The sequence below is a fragment of the Cavenderia fasciculata genome (genome assembly GCF_000203815.1).
Source record: "Cavenderia fasciculata unplaced genomic scaffold Scf_ET2XIPL01COFD4-5, whole genome shotgun sequence".
Classification (NCBI taxonomy): Eukaryota; Evosea; class Eumycetozoa; order Acytosteliales; family Cavenderiaceae; genus Cavenderia; species Cavenderia fasciculata.
This window is the reverse complement of record NW_004457695.1, coordinates 2,459,278-2,478,928: the sequence shown is the minus strand read 5'-3', so window position 1 is coordinate 2,478,928 and position 19,651 is coordinate 2,459,278. Positions and strand designations below refer to the sequence as shown.

General features: G+C 34.9%; 8 protein-coding genes across 8 annotated transcripts; 2 read left to right on the top strand and 6 right to left on the bottom strand.

The window, feature by feature from the left end:
* Positions 1–126: 126 nt before the first annotated feature.
* Positions 127–7,162, bottom strand: DFA_08563 (polyketide synthase; the record flags this gene model as incomplete). Its single annotated transcript, XM_004355998.1, has 5 exons — positions 127–1,306; positions 1,487–2,069; positions 2,144–5,316; positions 5,401–5,965; positions 6,037–7,162. The coding sequence occupies 5 exons, from the start codon at positions 7,160–7,162 to the stop codon at positions 127–129; spliced, it is 6,627 nt and encodes a 2,208-aa protein (XP_004356051.1).
* A 139-nt stretch (positions 7,163–7,301) lies between these two features.
* Positions 7,302–7,496, bottom strand: DFA_08562 (uncharacterized protein; the record flags this gene model as incomplete). Its single annotated transcript, XM_004355997.1, has 1 exon — positions 7,302–7,496. One exon carries the CDS (start codon positions 7,494–7,496, stop codon positions 7,302–7,304), a length of 195 nt encoding a protein of 64 aa, XP_004356050.1.
* A 382-nt stretch (positions 7,497–7,878) lies between these two features.
* On the bottom strand, positions 7,879–10,645 carry DFA_08561 (uncharacterized protein; the record flags this gene model as incomplete). The annotated part of the gene is made up of 3 exons (XM_004355996.1): positions 7,879–7,991; positions 8,546–8,972; positions 9,053–10,645. 3 exons carry the CDS (start codon positions 10,643–10,645, stop codon positions 7,879–7,881), a joined length of 2,133 nt encoding a protein of 710 aa, XP_004356049.1.
* Positions 10,646–11,064: 419 nt separating this feature from the next.
* helB1 (putative RNA helicase) lies at positions 11,065–14,442 on the bottom strand (the record flags this gene model as incomplete). Its single annotated transcript, XM_004355995.1, has 3 exons — positions 11,065–12,026; positions 12,534–12,982; positions 13,082–14,442. The coding sequence occupies 3 exons, from the start codon at positions 14,440–14,442 to the stop codon at positions 11,065–11,067; spliced, it is 2,772 nt and encodes a 923-aa protein (XP_004356048.1).
* Positions 14,443–14,749: 307 nt separating this feature from the next.
* Positions 14,750–15,601, bottom strand: DFA_08559 (uncharacterized protein; the record flags this gene model as incomplete). Its single annotated transcript, XM_004355994.1, has 2 exons — positions 14,750–15,214; positions 15,290–15,601. The coding sequence occupies 2 exons, from the start codon at positions 15,599–15,601 to the stop codon at positions 14,750–14,752; spliced, it is 777 nt and encodes a 258-aa protein (XP_004356047.1).
* A 621-nt stretch (positions 15,602–16,222) lies between these two features.
* DFA_08558 (uncharacterized protein) lies at positions 16,223–17,476 on the top strand (the record flags this gene model as incomplete). Its single annotated transcript, XM_004355993.1, has 3 exons — positions 16,223–16,636; positions 16,715–16,878; positions 17,002–17,476. The coding sequence occupies 3 exons, from the start codon at positions 16,223–16,225 to the stop codon at positions 17,474–17,476; spliced, it is 1,053 nt and encodes a 350-aa protein (XP_004356046.1).
* A 59-nt stretch (positions 17,477–17,535) lies between these two features.
* DFA_08557 (uncharacterized protein) lies at positions 17,536–18,351 on the bottom strand (the record flags this gene model as incomplete). The annotated part of the gene is made up of 4 exons (XM_004355992.1): positions 17,536–17,551; positions 17,861–17,948; positions 18,163–18,208; positions 18,265–18,351. The coding sequence occupies 4 exons, from the start codon at positions 18,349–18,351 to the stop codon at positions 17,536–17,538; spliced, it is 237 nt and encodes a 78-aa protein (XP_004356045.1).
* Positions 18,352–18,751: 400 nt separating this feature from the next.
* DFA_08556 (uncharacterized protein) lies at positions 18,752–19,469 on the top strand (the record flags this gene model as incomplete). The annotated part of the gene is made up of 3 exons (XM_004355991.1): positions 18,752–18,814; positions 18,924–18,955; positions 19,040–19,469. 3 exons carry the CDS (start codon positions 18,752–18,754, stop codon positions 19,467–19,469), a joined length of 525 nt encoding a protein of 174 aa, XP_004356044.1.
* Between the last annotated feature and the right edge of the window lie 182 nt (positions 19,470–19,651).

Genomic DNA, 19,651 nt, shown 5'->3' with positions numbered 1-19,651 from the left:
CTTAAAATTGGTAAATGATATTATTGGCAGTGCATATCGAAGAAAACCTGTAACAATTCACCACAAGTACAATCCATTAAAGTTTCCAGTTTTATAAATAAACAAACAATCTAAAGAATTTATTATTTATGACTTTAAATTACGATTTATAGTTTCAATGATAGAGTTGATTGTTCCATTTGATATTTGGGCTTGATTTAGAAAATTGGATTTCTTAAATTCGTTTTCAATCCATGTTCTAATTTGAATGGAAATCATCGAGTCTACACCATAGTCTTTGAGTTTGGTGTCACCGCTTAATAGGTGCTTTTCAATTGACAGGGTCTCTGAAATGAATTCTAGAATCTTGTTTTCTATATTATCTTGGAGAGAAGCAGACAGGTTATTGTGGATGGTGTTCTTTGGAATGACATTGGACATAAGACAAAAGAGATGAGAGAGGTTTGGCGATGCTGAAACAAATTTGTTGATTGACAATGATGTACATTGTAAAACCGTAAATGGAGTGTGATCATTGATAAAGCATGCACGAAGAATACCATAGACACTATGAAGAGGCATAATATCGAAACCAACAGACAAAAGTCCTTCATTTGATCCCTTGTCAATGGCAACCCTTCCTGTCGATCCAATCGATCCCCAGATAATAGAAGTGCCTTGCAATCCAAGATTACGACGATATTGTGCCAAATTGTCAAGGAATGCATTGGCAACAGAGTAACTAAAGCTTTCTCGTCCTGCAAATTGAGCAATCGATGACATTGTGTGGAAATGGTTCAGCTTCCAATCCAACCGTTCAAATAGAGTGTGAAGATTCCAAGCTCCAATTGCTTTGGCCGAAAGTGCTTGGTGATGGACATCCATCGTCAAATCGTCAGACAATGAAAAGACATAGTTGTTTGCACAATGAATAACTGATTTGACTGGTTTTATGTTTGAATGTCTCTGGTAAAGTTGTTGAATCGATAAAGCTAGTTGATTGTAATTTCCAATATCACATTGCAAGTAATGCAGTTGTAGGTGTTTATATTTTGTTTTAATGTCATTGTCCAATAATTGTATTTCATATTTTGGTGCCGAGTATGAGACAACGATAATATCACGTAGTTTGGGTGAATGTTTGATGATATATTGAAGTGATTCAATGGCTACACCAGTTTGACCAGTGATTAAAAGAGTGTCTTGGATACCATCGAGACTGTAATTCAATCTTTCAATTGGTTTCTTGTTTGGTTCCGACAACATTGGTTCCAACAGTTCTGTTTCCACATTTTCAAAGTCAACCACCACCTTTCCAATATGTTTTCTTGATCTCACATAATCCAATGCATCGGTGATTTGATGATATGGAAAAGTCTTGATAGGGGGGTAGCTCTAGTCCCTTGGCGATCAATTCATTTACATGGGTGTGAGATTGAATAAATTTCGAGTTGTAATGGAATGCAACGTAGCAATATCATCGACCTGGAAGAATTGATCAACTGACAAATCAAAGAGAATTCCATTTTTATAGAGACACTTGAAATTGGCATGCATTTTTGAATAGTCGAGCGTATTGACTACATAGTGGACTCCTTTTCCAAGTGTCATTTCTAGAATGGGTTGCGTAAAGTTGTCATACGATAGAATAGCTGTAATAAAGGTTCCGTATTGTTGTTTTAGGTATTCTTTTTTATCGGGTGAGCCAGTCGTCACAAATATCTTTCCTCTATGTTGACCGTGTTTTAAAAGGTTTAACATTCCCAATCCAACGCCACCAGCTGCACCATGAATAAGAATTGATTCCGATGTTTCAATATGTGCTCTTTTATACAATATACTGTATGCTGTTCCCATTGCCACTGGTAAAGATGCTGCCTGAGTGAATGACATGCCTTTGGGAATGTGAACCATACAATCTTCCCTTGTCAGTGTTGACGATGCAAACGATGATGTATAGGCACAAACCTCATCTCCTACTTTGAATTTAGTTACTTTTGAGCCAATTCTTGTGATTACGCCCGAACAATCTTGCCCAAGAGGTGGATCATTCAAATCACCAGAAGTAAATAAACTTTGATCTACTCTACCTAAATAAAAATAATAATAATAATTAAAAATTAATATTTAAATAACCACTATTATTGACAGTTTATAAATTTACCTTCTAAAATCATTAAATCTTTAAAATTAATTGAAGCAGCTTTGACTTGGATTTCAACTTGATTGTCTTTTAATATCTCAACCTTTGGTCTTAGATGATAGTGGCTATCTTTTTCAAATTTGACTTTGGCCTCTTGTTTGTTTGTAATAATGAAACTTTGATCCAATTCCAATGCATTTGGTGTTTCAATGAATCTTTCAGTAGATAATTGAATGGAATTGTTGATGTAGTCCAATTTGACATGTTTCTCTCCAATATGTTGATGGTTGGCAAATTTTAATATTTGAGAGAGCGAGATTTGGTTGGTGCATTGATCATCCATAATCATTGAAACAGAGTCAAATAAGAATAGTCCAGAAGGACGTTCATATTCTCTGCATATTGGAATCAAACATTGATTCAGCTGACTTGATATTAATGATATTAATGTGATTGGTAGTTGTTCCTTTCTAATTATTTGGTGTAGTCGAATGAGTTGCATTGATTTTAATTCTAAATTATCAATTTTCATTTCTTCCACTGATTCTAAATATATAATTACTACTTTGCTACCATCTTTGTATGAAATGGAATCCAATAACGTCTGATATTTAGATTCATCCATAATATCATCAACTGAAAATAAACAAATATTATTCTGAATTTTCTTTGATTGTTCAATTAATCTTTTTAACAATCTTGAGGAGGAAGAGGAGGAAGAGGAACTTGATGGTGTAATGAATAATAAATGATCATATCTATTGATATCAGTTTCTTCAATTGATGATTTTTGACAAATTAACAAGACTTGATTGCTTTTTGGTCCGTTGATCGTTGTTGGCTGTTGAAGAATAATGTTGAGTTGAGCTGATTTGATATTGTTGTTGATGAACGATTCTCTATCATTTTCATCTGGTGAATCATTATCATTATTGTTGATGAAAACGAGTTGACCATTTGGATTTAACAGTTGTGATAGTTCCGATAATAGGTAATTATTGTTTTGTACAAGATCGATTGTTGACAAAACGATATCACAACTATTTGAAAGGAAACCCTGGTCATTTAATGTGAACGATGTGTTGTAATCTTGATAGAATTTAACAGACAGGTTATCCCTTTTGAGGTCCATCGAGATAACACTGTTGGTTGGTGCGATAAAATCGATCATAATGTCTCCTCTTAAGGTAACCAAGTAACTAAAACAACTTATGATCTCTAATGATATGAATTCATTGTGAATAAAATCCAATACTCTTAGGGTTTTGTGGGTTGAAGGTGACGACTTTACGAGTCCTTCCAAATATTCAAAAACATTGAGAGACGATGAAGACAAACTTGGGGGAGGAGGAGGAGGAGATGGAGAATTCTTTGGTTGATAAATGGATTGTTTGATGAATTTTGATGGGTGTTTGGCTTGGTGAGTTTTTACAACCTTGGTCAAAGATGTACAAACAATCTTTCTACATTTGATAATAATGTTTCCATCGTGATCAATGATATCAATCGATCCTTTAAATTCATTTCCTCTTTGTTGTTTTTCTTTCATCTTTAGTGATGCCTTTGCAATGTTGAATAACGATTGACAAGGGTGTCGAGGTATATTGTTGGACGAGATTTGGAAATCTTCGATTCTGTCAAATACCAACTCACACTGACTCCCTTCACCTTTGAATTGAACAAGATTGGAATGAAGAATACAATCCAATACAGATGCATTCAAAACTGTGTTTGATTCTTCAAAATGGTTTCTAGATTTGCATTCAATTTCAGATAAAATCGAACCACTTTGACTGAACGATATTTGTTTGACTCGACGGAAGGTTTCACCATAAAGCAATCCTACTTTGGCCAATTTTTGATAAACGTCTGTTTGTGTCATTGTTGCAATGTTGTATGCTTCTTGTTTTAGTTTATCGACATTGTCATACTTGTCGACAAGATTCTTGGTTATTAAAGGGGTCGTGATTGACAATCTTCCAACTGATGATTTGATCCATTTCGATACTTTGTCATCATAGTATTGGAATACTACCTGATAGTCGGTTGATGATGATGAAATAAATGATGATTTCAATCGCGATGGTGCTCCTTCTTTGAGAAAGAATGGTGCAATAAATTCGAGGTGGTGAATATGAATATCTTTGTTTGGGAATGCATTGATAATATTTTCAATGTAACCGGCTCCTGGGAACAGATATTTTCCTTTGACTTTGTGACCTTTTAAATATTGATACGATGGTCGAGCAACATCAATCGTTGATTCAAAGGCCAAGATTGGTTGGTCGTCACAGATACCAAGCAATGTTGTTGAAGTTCCTTCCAATCTAATCTTTTTAAACTTTGGTTGTTCCCACCATAAATATTCAGCATCCCATTGATATCTTGGCAAGTATCTAGTTCTATCCTTCCATCCGTTGTCACCTGCCGTTGATATTAATTGATTTGTAAAATCAACGCTGGCGTCATTAAAATAGAGTTGCGATAGACATGATTGAATTGATTCAACCTGATCCTTTTTTCTATTCAATGGTGATAAAATGGTTGCTGCTTTTTGTTGTGATGATGATAATAATGCTTTCAAATAGAATGATAGAGTTGAATGTGGTGCAATCTCTAAATAAATATATTCCTGCAAAGGACCATTGTTCTTTGTATAGTCTATGATATTATTAATTGATTGTTGGAATAATACTGGTTGTCTAAGATTATCATAAATGTATTGTGCATTAAATTCAGATGATGATTTGATTAATTGTGATGTGGTTGTTGAAAAGTATGGAATCGTTGGTCGATCACATTCATATTTAATATTATTATCCAAATGATTAAATATAAACTCTTTTGTTGATTCTTGTTTTGTTGAGTGGAATGCACATGGTGTTCCGAGGAATGCACTAAATATATTATCATTCTTGAGTTGTTGGTTGATTGGTTCGAGTTGCTCCTCATCACCTGCCAATACAATTGAATCAACCGAATTATAGCATGCCAATTCAATAGAGTCATATTGTGATGGCTTATGTAATTGTTGTTGGAATCTCTCTTTGAATGTATCAAATGTCAATGATACTGCCAACATTCTTCCACTTCCAATAGTCATATTTTGAGCTACACTTCTAAGATAAACTATTCTTGAAGCTTCTTCCAAAGATATAATTCCTGAACACCATGCTGCCGTTATATCTCCAAAACTATAAAAATAAAAATATAATATGATGTTAATAATATATCAATCATTTAATTTGTTAAATTAATATTATTCATTTTCTTCCTACCTATGACCAACAACGATTGATGGAACAATTCCAAAAGATTGATATAATTTAACCAAAGCTACTTGAATGATAAAGGTTGATGGTTGAGCAAGAATTGGATGGTGAATATCTTTTTCATTGCTTTGTCTGAGTTGAGCCATGATTGAATATTGATAGTGTTGATAGAGTAATTGATCGACATGGTCAACCGAGTCACGGAATACTTTGTAATGGTGGTATAGTTGATCACCCATACCACTCCATTGTGCTCCTTGACCACAAAATACCATTACAATTGGTTTGGTTACTGCCTTATTTAATTGAGACATGCTTGAAACAAAGGATTGTTGTTTTTCATAGACTAGTGTAGCTGCTGATTCAAAAGAATCCCAATCTTTGGCAACAATCAACTTTTTACAAACTGGATGATTGGTCGATTGTGATTGATGTCTAACAAAATCTTCAAATGACATTTTGTTTCGATATGAATCAACATTATTCTTGATCATATCAACATATGAATCCAATGATTTCTGACTATTTGCTGAAAATGGAATTAAATAATCTAAAACTAAAGAAGAAGAATCTAAATTAAATTAAATTAAATTAAATTAAATTAAATTAATTAAAACTAGAATATTTAAGAATATATTATACTAATATAGTTACCATTTGAATCATTATTTGAATTATTTTGACATTTAAATTCTTCAATAATGATATGAGAATTTGAACCGGTCAATCCAAATGAATTAATTCCCATTCGAATGATTCTATCTGGTAAAGGTTCATTCTCCAATACAATCTTGATTTTACCATCCAACAGATCAATCTTTGGGTTTAATTCTTTAAAGTTGATATTCTTGATGAGCATTCTATTCTTTAGCATCATTGCACATTTAATGATCGAAGCAACACCGGCCGTACTCTCAGTATGACCAATGTTACTTTTAACCGAACCAATTCGGAGTGGTTGTTCTTTGGTGTGTGACTGACCAAATACACCTGCTATACCTTGTACTTCTAGTGGATCACCTATGGGTGTTCCCGTTCCATGACATTCGACATAGTAAATGTCAGATGGCGATAGTCCTGTCTTGGCAAGTGCTGTTTTAGTGTTGACTTGTTGTGCAGCGTGTGATGGAGCAGTTGGGGATGTCTTTTCAAAGTTACCATCGGCATTGCAATTACCACCTTTGATGACGCAATATATATTGTCATTATCCTCGATAGCCTTTGATAGTTTCTTGAGAACAACTACACCAACACCTTCACTACGAACATATCCATCGGCTGATGAGTCAAACGAAGCGCATTTGCCACCCTTTCCAACCAATCCGGTCTGAGAAAAGTGGATAGAGACGGTTGGCTCGATGAAACAGTTCATGCCTCCACAGATCGAAACGTCACTTTCACCATTTTGAATGGTTTCGATTCCTTGGAGAATTCCAACCAGCGATGACGAGCAAGCAGTGTCTATCGAGTAGGCAGGACCACGAAAGTCATATTGGTAGGCTACCCCGAGCGCAGTGTCTGACCTGCCGGCCCTGAGAATCGGCTTCATCGTTGTGATGTCGTGTGTTTGCATTGGAGAATTAGATTCAAACATCTGACCGATGAATACCGATGTATTGGAGCCTCTCATTGATGCTGGATCAATTCGAGCATCTTCCAAAGCCTCCCAAACAATGGTGTAAAAGAGACGTATTTGAGGCTCCAGCACTTGAGATTCGGCAGTGAGTGACATAAAGAAGTGACGGTCGAAATGAGTCCATTCTTTCATGTCCAAGAAACCACCGAGGATCCATCATATCGTCGAGTAGGAAACAAATGATATCGATAAAGTTTTATTTAATTTGGTTTGAAAGTATATATGTGAGAGTATCAAAAGTAGTGTGATCGGATTTAAAAAAAAATAATTATTATTGGTTGTCAGTGTTAATGAAATTCTGATCACTGAATGATTTCGACCATCTGTCTGGTGTCGACGTTGTGATACCATCAAGACCTTGGAGTAACTGATCGTAGAATTGTTGTGGTGTTCTTGAGCCACCAGGTAATCTGCACCCAATACCGACAATTGCGATATCATCTTGTTGTTTAAATTTCTGATTCATTGCAAATTTGGAGAGAATAAAAGAATGTTTTAGATTATTGTTTTAGAAATGTTTTAGAATGTTGTTTAAGGTTGTTGTTGTTGTTGTAATTTATTATTATTATTATTGTTGTAGTAACAATTTTAATTGTTACTAATAATATTTTTGATATTATTGATGTTATAATTGTTCTTACTATTATTTTTGATCGCGGTCATGTATATATAGATGATTGGGTAGGGTTATACATACTCTTTCTTTATCTTGAGAGGTCGATCTTGCGATAGATCTATACATAGATATCTGTATATGAATGTACACATATAAACTTGGTGCTAGTCCAGCTAAAGAGAGCTTATACTTATATTTATTCTTTTCCATTTTTTTTTAATCTATCTCAAAACTAGAGAGTATTTGCTGTCTGGTGACGTATTATTGTAGATTCATTCATATTTGTATTAATAAGAAATCTGGTTGAATAGATAATTGAATCTGCATAGAGTAACTTAACTCTCTCTAACTATGTAATACACCATGGTTAAAATATAGTTAAGAATTGATTAATGTACACGTGATGGATGATGAATTATCGAAACAAACAACTGAAAGTGTCAATGTATGAATACATAAAATGGTCGATTTTTTTTAATTTTTTCTTTTTTGATTAAAAAAGGTAATACAACCATCTTTAAATTGTCAGTCCATTCGAAGAGAAGACAGGGGAGATGGAGAAGATGAATCACTATTTATATTATTATTATTATTATTACTAAGAATGAGGTAGGAAAAAGTGGGTAGGAGTTGATCAATTCATAACTATTTAATGTATAGTAGTACAGACAGGCAGCTTGAGTCCACCTGTCACATTGTTTAATAAACATATTTATTTAATTAAAAATGGTTAAAGATTTACAAACATTCATACTTTTGTACATTTAATAAATAAATAAAAAGAGACAAGGACAAAATTTAATTTTATTGTATAATACATTTTGAACTTTGTGTTTGTGAAGCAGGTGTAGGAGTAGAAGGAGGAGTAGGGGGAGGGGAGGGTGGAGGAGAAGTATTACCATTTCCATTAATATCAACTAAAAGTAGTGGTGATGATGACGGAGATGAAACATTATTTATATTATTAATATTATTATTATTATTATTATCCTCAATTATATTTTGTTGTTGTTGTTGTTGTTGTTGTTGAGGTTGTTGAATGAATGGATTAGGTAAAGTAGTAATAGGTTCTTTTTTAAAAGTATATTTAAATTTTGTTTGTACTATAATTCTAAAATATGGATGATACAATTTCGATTGAATTTCCGATGGAATACTATCGTTGGAAATAAAATCAAATGTTACAACTTGGATTTCTTTATGATTGCCAAAAAATGATTCAAGGTTATTAAATAATGGTAGATCAAATGAATGTCTATCCATATGTAATAACCTCAACGATGGAATATAATCTAAAAGCAAATCAAAAAATGTTTTATCTCCAATCTATAAATAAACAGAAGAGTTTGTCAAATTAATAATCATATTATTATTGTTCGTTTTTTTTGTTTTGTTTTAATATTTACCATATTTTGAAAAGGAGTTGATTTTAGAGATTTCTTCTTTCTATTTTCTATATATGTTTTAATTGAAAGAGTTTCTAGAGATTTACAGAGTGGTAGGAATGACAAGAGATTTGGTATGGAATCTGGACTTGTTTCTACCATTAAACAGGTGAGTTGTGTTGGTGAGTTGTTAGGGTTGGATATATTGAAGCTGATCGACACGGTTGGATAGTATATCTTGAGTGATAGGTATTGGAGATGTGATGGTTTGAATCCATAGGTCTGTCCGTTGGAGAATAGAGTTGACATTTCCCACTTTTTGATTGCCTTGTTGTTGACGAGACAGTCGTATTCGGAAGCATGCAACATGGGAGTTTTGAGAAACTCGATCGTTGTAGTATTGAAAAAGTCTATTAATCCACCCGACACACTACCTCTATAGTCTTGTTGAGAATGAAATGAAAAGGTATGAAGTGCTGCATGTCGATTCACCAATTTAAAGGGGAATCTGAACAAGTCATGTTTGCCAAACCCAAGTTCCAAGAGATGTGGAAAGTTTAGTTGAAGAATCGCTTCAACCTTGTCGATCGGTATCCAAAGTGCTACAACCAATTTAGTAAGAGTATTTGATGCCAATCGAATAAACGATTCCACCTTTTCAATCACCATGTCTGATGGCAACAATGCAAATACAAATAAGTTTTGTAGTTGTTGGTAGCATTTTGGTTCGTTGATCATTTGAGCCAATGTTTGATCAAGATACTCCTTGTCGTGTATATAACTAATCGATTGTAATGGCTTGCCCATATCTCCAATCACTTTTGCCAAATTAGCTTTGAATAGGATGATACTGTCAGTTCCAGCACCATTGATCAATTTACTCGATGACGCCTTCTTTTTAGCGTAGCCCTCGGGTAGTGACCTTCTTCCATTTGGCATCTTTAACCCATCAAAGAAGAGGTAGTTGAATATATCGAGTTTGGTTAAATTAGAAAACAAATGTTTTCTTTGGTCATCGTTGAAATGTACAAGTGAATCGTCGGTAAATTGATCACAATAATGATCAATTCTATAATGTTTAAATTTACATGATTGATTAAATAAATTGTTATTTGTATTTATATTTGTATTATTATTATTATTTGTATTATTGGTTGACTCATCTAAAAATAATTCATCACCATAAACAAAAGAAGGAGATGTACTATATAATTTATATAAATGATTAAACCATCTCCAACAAACCAATGAACTATCCATTAAATCTTTTTTACTTGAATGAATTATTATTTCAGTTAGAGGTCTATTATTATTATTATTATTATTCCTAGTTGTTTGTTGATTTTGATTTTGATTATTGTTATCACTAAACAATGAACTATCAGTTACAATTGTATCATTCCAAAAGTGATCTAATATTTTGTATTCTAAAATATGAGGTAATCTATTATTATTATTGTTGAAACTATTACTGGTACTACTATTATTACTATTATTACTACTACTACTGTTGTTATTCTTTCTAGGTGAAATGTTGACGACTTTAATCATCTCCATTAGATAAGATGGTGGAGATGATTGGATAGGTGAATTGGTAGTTGGACTAGCTATCATTGTATTCACATAGTATTATTCTCTTTTTTATTTGTTTGTCAAGAAGAATGAAGCAATATATTTATTTGGGAATAAAATAAAACAATTGAATTGCTATCAAATTTAAACACCAACAATAATATAATAATATTAATTTTTTTTCGAATGAATAAAGTGTGAATGTGTGGGTGTTGCAAAGCACGAGAGGAGATAGGATTGTTTTCTCGTGTTTTTTCACCTAACAATGGTGTTGTTTTCACCAATCAAAAGTGTCATCCGTATAGGTGTCGTTTCATCAATTTTGTTTTTAAGTTTTCAGGACATTCCTGGTACCAGGAATGTTAACACCATCTTTATCACATTTATTGTTTAAATCTTTTGATATTTATAAATAATATAATTGATTTATACCAATGATTCTCTTGTCTCTTTGTTTGATTTTAAAAGACAGAATATTTTCCTTTCTCATTATGAGAAATAAGATGAACTTCTTCTAGAATCTTTTTGATTTCAGTCTTTGCAGTTCTAACTTGGGCGTCTGATGGACCTTCGATAAAGAGATACAATTTCTTTTCTCCGGCTGGTACTGTTTTGCCGGGTGGGAAGAAAGTACCTTTGGTGGTGATGGCAGTTTGGGTCATTTCTGTAATGTGAAGTAACGAGTCTTTGTGAGTGACCTTCCAACGTGCTTGTTGTGAGTAGTCGTTGATTTCAAGATCATCGTTAAAGGAGGCGGGTGAGTTGGCATTGACCAATGCTGCTGCCTGTGCTGCTGCCAATTGAGCAACTTGTTGCATTTTCTGTGCTTTCTGAGCAGCTGCGAGTTGGAGTGCTTTGATGGCATCCTCTGCCTTCATCTGTGGCGCATTGCCTCCGAAAATTTGTGACAGTGCTTGTTGACCAGCAGACATGGTTGGGTCGGTTCCCAAAACCGTGCTTGTTGTATCGGTTGCTGCTGTCGTAGTGGTGGTAGCAGTCGTGCCAGTTGGCGATGTGGTCGATGTTGTAGCACCGGTTGGCGAGTCGGTTGTAGATGCAGTGGGAGGGGGAGTAGCAACCTCTTCAAGAGTTGGTTTAGTCTCATCTTCATCCTCATCCTCATCGATACCATATGCACGACGTTGTTTCTTTCTCTCTTCCTTCTTTTTGGCCTCTTCAGCTGCATCAAACTTGTGTCCACGACCGAGGAAACCGCTGCCGGCAACGAGCACTTCCTTGCCCTCGGACCGTTTCTTTTGGTAGTCGGAGCAGAGCTTGGTGAGCTCATCGGGCACCTTGGAGCCCGACTGCTCGAGCGCTTTGGCGATACTCGGCGCGAACCGCTCCTCTTCGGGTGTGATAAAGGTGTATGCGGTGCCCTTGTTGCCCGCACGCCCCGTTCTTCCGACACGGTGCACGTAGTCTTCCAAGTGATCGGGACAGTCAAAGTTGACGACCAGGTTGAGGTCCTTGACGTCGAGCCCACGCGACGCCAACGGTGTGGCAATGAGGATGGTCTTGGCCTTTGACTTAAAGTCCGAGATGGTCTCGTCACGATCGGTCTGGTCCTTGCTGCCGTGTAGCGACAGACACTGGTAGCCGGCGATACTTAGGTTTTTGTACAAATTGTCGGTCGTGTCTTGTTTGTTGGTAAAGATGAGGATCTGGCCTTTGTGGTACCACGCCGACAGCAGCTCTAGAAGACGTCTGACACGCGTCTCTTCAGGTCGCACTTCGACCACCTGCTCGACATCGCTGCACACAATGCTTCGGCCGCCGGCAATCACCTCGAGTGGACGTGTCAGAATCTTTCTCGCCACTTGCTCCACCTTGAAGGGAAAAGTAGCGCTAAACATGACCGTCTGACGATCCGGTCGCACATTATCAATGACACACATGATCTGTGGACCAAACCCAAGGTCAAACATACGATCGGCTTCATCCAACACGAGGAATGACACACGCTTGAGATTGGTAATACGCTTATTATTGGCGCACAAAATATCAATCATACGTCCAGGTGTGCACACTACAATATCAGCACCTCTCTTTAGATCAGCAATCTGTTCACCAATGTTGGCACCACCATACACACAGCACACTCGCAATCCCAATATCTTGCTAAACTTTTTGCATTCACTGTAGATTTGCAATGCCAATTCACGAGTTGGCGACATGATCAGTCCGACCATACCCTCGCCTTGCTTTGGTTTCTCCTGTGCCATGACATGTCTAAACATTGGCAATAGAAAAGCCAATGTCTTACCAGACCCAGTTCTTGCAATACCAATCATATCACGTCCACTCATAATTGCTGGAATCGTTTGTGCTTGAATAGTTGTTGGTTTTTCATAATTATATTTTTTAAGTAATGCATGTCTAAACAAAAAAATAAATAAAAAGAATAAAATAAATATTAATATATCTTTGTATTATTATTATTATCTCTATCTCTTTTTTATCTATATATTTACATACATTTTATCAGATAAACCACATTGAGCCCAAGTTTGAATTGGTTTTGGACAATTCTTTCCAGTTATTTTAACACCCAATTCATAACGATAGTCTTTGACTTCAGTTTCTGTCATATTTGATAGTGTTGGCACTTCGACATAAAAGTCTTTTTGGAATTCGATATAATCCTCTTTTGAATGATCAGTTGACAAGATCTCTTTCTTTCCTTTTTTAACTTCCTTTTCTTCACCATTTTCTATTCCTTCATCATCGTCTTCTTCCTCTTCACCATCCAATTCACCATCATTTCCTAAAACTTCACCCTTTGGTATTGATATAGGTCCAATAGTAATTGTTGTTTTGATTGGTGGAGATGCAGCAGCTGTATCCATTGCAACAGTTGTTGTATTATCACCATTTTCATTCTTTTCTTGTTGTTGTTTAAGTTGTTCTTGTAATTGTTCATTTTGTTGTTTGATTTGTTCTTGTTTTTGTTGTGTTTGTTGGTATTCTTTTTTGGCAAGTTGATTCATATATGCGTCGAGAGGATCTTCATCGTCTTCTTCCATTTTTGATGATGCTGCTGCCGCTGCTTTTGCCGCTGCTGCTGCGGCTGCGGCTGCTGCTGCTGCATTTGTATCTTCTTGATCTTCATCTTCCAAATTCCATTTGCTTGTTGGTGGTGCCGCTGCTCCAGCTGCTGCAACGGCTGTTGGAGGAGGCATAGATGTGACATCTGCAGATGTTTGCTTTGTTTCTTCAGCTGCCAACTTCTCCTTTCTCCATTGTTCCACCTTTTCACGACGCTTTCTCATCTCTTCTTCCAACTTTTCTTGTTCACGTTTTCGTTCCTCTTCCCTTTCTCTTTCCAATTGTTCTGGATCTTTTGGTGGTACTACTGGTAATACTACTGCTGGTTGTAATGGTGGTGATTGTTGATTCGAGTTGTTATTATTATTGTCTCTACCATCTCTAGATGATTGTTGTCTATTGTCATTGTTGTTGTTGTATCTATTATTATTACTGTTGTTGTAATGATCGTTATAATCTCTTCTATCTCTATTATCACGGTTGTCATGGTATCCTCCTCCTCTATTATAATCTCTTCTATCTCTGTCATCATAGTATCCTCCACCGCCACCACGATATGGTTGTTGTCTATCTTCATAGCGTCTATTATTATTATATGATCTATCGTCATAGTATCCTCCTCCTCTACGATCATTATTATTATAGTAACGATCACCACCTCCACCTCTACCTCCTCTGTCATATGATCCTCCTCGACCATAATCCCTGTTGTCTCTGTCCATCTGTCTACCTCCTCCTCCTTGTTCCTCTTCGCCTCCTCTCTTTCTCTTTCCAACTTCAGAGTGGTCCATTATATTGTATGTATGTTTGTAGTAGTATATATTATTTATCACCTTCGATCGAGAGTAATAAAATGAATAGGACAATATCAAAACTTATTTTCATTTCTTTTGAGACTTTGGAGTTTTCTTCAATCCATAAAATAAATATAAATAATAAATAATAAATATAAATAATGCATAATTTAGAACTATGTATATATAAATGACATATATATTCTAAATTATTATTCTTATTTGAGAATAAATTATTTATTATTAATAATATTTAATATTTAATATTATTTAAACCTCCCTTACTTTTGTTTGTTTGTTTAGTTTAGGAGAATGCAATGGCGTGCTCATCCAACGGCGAATCGGCAGCAGCAGTTAATAAAGGTTTCTCATTTGATTTCTTAATCTCTCTTGTTATCTTTCTAATTTCGATAAACTTCTTTCTAGCGTCTAGTTTGTCATCCTTTGTCTTTTTCATTTGTGATTCAGTGGATTTGATAACGTAGAGCCATGTTTCAACAGCGACACCAGCAATGCCACATCCAAGTCCAAAAGCAAGACCAATGAGATAACTGTCCCAATACTTGCCACCAACAAACAGACCACATGCCAACAATGTGAAAAAGGTGACCAATATATTGACACCGATCGACAATTGCGAACGGAAATCACCCAACTCCATTGGATCCTCTTCTTGCTTTACACCAACATTCTTTGTCATCTTATCATATCTTTGATTCTCTAATTTGTTTTGTAAGTATATTCTCTTTGCTGTTATCTCTGCTGATTCCTATATAAATAAATAGACAATAGATCTAATTAGTTCCTCATTCAAGAATACAATTAATAAGCTACGATAACATACTTGAACAATTGGTTTAGGTTGAATGTAAACAGTTGAACCTTTTAATAAATCTTGTAAATAACATGGTGGATTGTTGTTGTTGTCTTGTTTCTTTTCATTCTCGGTAGTATTATTAGTTGTTGTATTGTATATTTGTTTCAAGTATGTTGATATTTGTTTAATGAGAGCATATGGTATGCCCGGTTTTGAATGCTTTATGAAACTTTCGAGTAGCGCTAATTGCTCCTTGTCAATACCCAATGTTTGACTATGAATGATGACTCTATCAACTGCACTCTTTAATACAGGTGTAAATTTGAATTCTATATCCATTCTTCTATTATAACTATGGTTTGGTTGTATAAATATATTATAGATATTTATAAATTAATATAATTCTCTTTTCGAAAATAATAGTTAATAACTTCTGTAAAAGTCGAATCAAAAATGATGCGAGTCGGTTGTTTGTGTCCCCCAGGCCAAACAAACTTAATAACCTAAATTAAAGGGGGTGTGGATGTCGTGTCACTGTGAACCAAATCTAATCTAAATCTAATTAGCTATTATCATATCACGATATTTATTCGTCCCATCCATATTATATGATGATTATAATCATCACATAAACTATGCAACTATGATAAAGGACAATAAAAATAAAATAATATTATATATTTATAAATTGATATATATATGATATTTTAATATTAAATATCCAATTGACTAAATGGAATGGACAATGGGTAAAAGGAGACTTAGGAAATCAGTGACAGTGTGTGAAAATAGATGAAGGGGTGTAACGGCAAGATTGATGCAGAGTTGGTTTGATTTCCCTCCTTTTTTTTAAAAATTGAAAGAAATCGATTCAGCCCAACTTCATTGTTGTTAACAAGGCAATGATCAAGTAATAGTAAAAGAGTTATAGTAGATAGATTAGATAGATAGATATCCAGAATGAACAGTTCAACAGCAATACATTTAATTGAAAGTTTCACCAAATATATACCAACACTATGCACATCGATGCATAAAGGACAAGCTGGTAGAATAGCCATCATGGGAGGCAGCAAGGAGTATACAGGAGCACCATACTTTTCTGGTATCAGTTCACTTCGAATTGGATCTGATATATGTCACATCTTTGCTCCAACAGAGGGTGGTACTGCCACTGCCATCAAAACATTATGTCCAGAGTTGATTGTTCATCCACTCGAATCATACGACCCATCAGATATTATCCCATGGTTGCTCAGTATACATGTATTGATCATTGGTCCTGGATTGGGTAGATCTGCTAGTGCTTGGAGTTGTGCCACTCAAGTCATCAAAGCTGCCAGAGATATCGATTTACCAATGGTTTTAGATGGTGTATGTATACGACTCAATCAACTATATATTACCTTTATTAATCAATCAATTATTTTCCATTTGTTGTACAACAAATAGGACGCACTTAGATTAATTTGCAATGATCTTGATATAATTAAAAATAATCAAAAGGTTATTCTCACACCCAATGTCATGGAATTTAAGGGTTTGTCAGATACTGTCAAATCAAAATTGAATATTGAATCATCATCTACTCTATCTGCAGAGAAACTATCAGAATAGTATGTTAATAACAAACAAACAAACAAACAAACAAACAAACAAACAAACTAACAAACAAACAAACAAACAAACAAACAAACAAACAATAACAAATTAATTAATCTTTTTATTCCTTTTTTTAGTTTAGGAAATGTAACAATTATTCAAAAAGGAAAAGAAGATATAATTACCAATGGAAAACAAACAGTTGTATGCTCGAGTGATGGAATGCCAAGAAGATGTGGTGGACAAGGTGACCTTTTAGCAGGTGCTATTGGTACAATGTACGCTTGGGCTTGTTTATATGAAAAAAATAACTCTCATTCCTCCTCTTCCTCGTCGTCTATTAACAATACTATCACCACCACCACCAACAACAATGTAAATAATAATTATTCAAGTACTTTATTGGCATCATTTGCCGGTTGTACATTTGTTCGTCGTTGTGCATACAATGCCTTTGAAAAGAATCGTAGATCCACCATCACATTGGACATGATTGCAGAGATTCCAAAGACATTTGAAGAGATTTTCGAAAAGCCAGACAGTGACAAGATCGATGACGCCGTTTCAAACATTTCCTCTCTAAAGATTGCTGATCAACGTAGTGATCAATAAATAAATAAATATAATAAATAAATATTTAAACAAATAAATATTTAATTCCAACAAATTAATCATGATGCTTGGAAACTAAAAAAAAAGAAAGGAAAATTAATGTGTTGGGGAAATCATTATTATTTATATTTGAATATACATACGGTTTGTTAATCAAAGTTAATAAACAAAGGCAAGTGACCGATTCATTCAGACTTTAATCAACCATACAAAAGATTCGATTAATTCATCAACAACATTTGGTGCGGTTGATTAAAGTCTGATTGGTCTCGTTCCAGGTATTCTTCTGAGCTCTTTCGGTACCTTTGAAAATGGCACCCTGTCAGGCAAGACCATGCATGGCGTACCAAAAAAGTTGGTCTTGGACCGAGACCCAAAATTTACAAACCACAGTACACGAGCGCCAATTTGCATACTTGATTAATCTGCGACCATACAGAGACGAACGAAACTTGTTCTCTCAGGGCAAATGCTAGAAGAAAAGAGATACTCACGAGTTAACTCGATAAAAATTAAATTGAAAGGTTATAAGTAGCAGGGGTGATTTTCTTCAATCCCTGTATAGTTGATCTCGATTGCTATCCAGGATGTCACTCTAAATCATTGGAAAGATTTGAATTGAGATCATCATCCAATTCTTTGGGTAGTGATCAGTATTTAGTCTCTTTTTTAACCATTATACATACTTGAACTTTGAATGTGTTGGTAAGTTGCACAGCAATGCATACAAATCTGTGACTAGAAGTGATCGACTATAACAATCGCACCAGACAATCAGGGTTTATTACCCTAAACGATTTCCACAAGGCCTTTGACTCGATATCCAATGAGGCAATTAGAGATACGCTAATCCATATTGGCATACCTTCAGTCATGGTCAACCTATCCCTTTTCCTCTTGAGCGGCTCTATGGTCCGCGCCATCGTCAACAACGTACTGTCTGAACCGTTTGAAATCAAACGAGGTACGAAGCAGGGTGATCCGATCTCCCCCAACCATCTTTGCCATTGCCTCCCTTAGGACCATCATCGCCGAATAGACCATCACATGCATGACAATGAGCATCTCTGTTCTTGTATAAGTATAGAGTCTGTATAGTCAATTTAAATAGATATCATTCTCTATATCATCATCCCACGAGACACCAAATAAAAAAAAAAAAATTATTAATATATTTTTTTTGGGTTCGAATCTTGTTTGTTTCAATCTTCATTCACTATAGTTGTGACTAAAGTCTCACATTAAATACATTACTTTGTCTAGATATATAGTATTATGGATTTAGATCAAGTAGATTATGATGAATTCATCAATTCATTGGAAGATTATGTACCAACTGTAGGTTTGTTCAATGTTGATTAGTAGAGAGAAAAACTAATCATATGTTTGTTGTTCATACTCTTGATTGTTGTAGATACCAGATGAAGTGATAACTTATTATTTACAGAGAACAGGTTTTGAATGTAACGATATTAGAATGTATGGAATGAATTATATAGAGAGAGAGAGAGAGATAGAGATAGAGAAAAGAGATTAATATATATCTTTACTTTTGATTTGTAGAAAGAGATTGATATCATTGGCAACTCAAAAGTTTATATCAAGTGTTGCAGATGATAGTTTGCAGTACTGTAAGATTAGACAACAAGCACCTACACGTGAAAAGGTAAAGAAGGAAAAGTCGTTGGTACTGACAATGGATGATCTCTCTCAAGGTTTGAAAGACTATGGATTCAACATTAGAAAACCAGAATACTTTGCAGAAACTATTCCTCAATCAGCTCAAACCGTTGCTGCACCAGCACCATCAACATCTACTAGTAAAGATGCTGCCAAAGGCAAAGGAGGAGGAGGAGGAGGAGGAGGAAAAGAGACTGCAGACAAGGACAAATCTGAAAAGGAAAAGGATGGAAAGGAAAAGGACGGAAAAGAAAAGGATGGAAAAGAAAAGGATACACCATCCAAAGAAAAGGATTCAAAGGAAGGTGCTTAAACTAAACTTCCCTCTTTTTTTGTGGTCCCCGTAGTCATAGATCTCTAGAATAGAATAAATCTTAATTAATTGTATATATATATAAAATCGACAACATTCGGGATATCTAAACAAAAAAATCTGTTTGAAGATTGTCCGTTGATCAAAACAGAAACATCTTAAAATTCTTCTTATTATTTTTA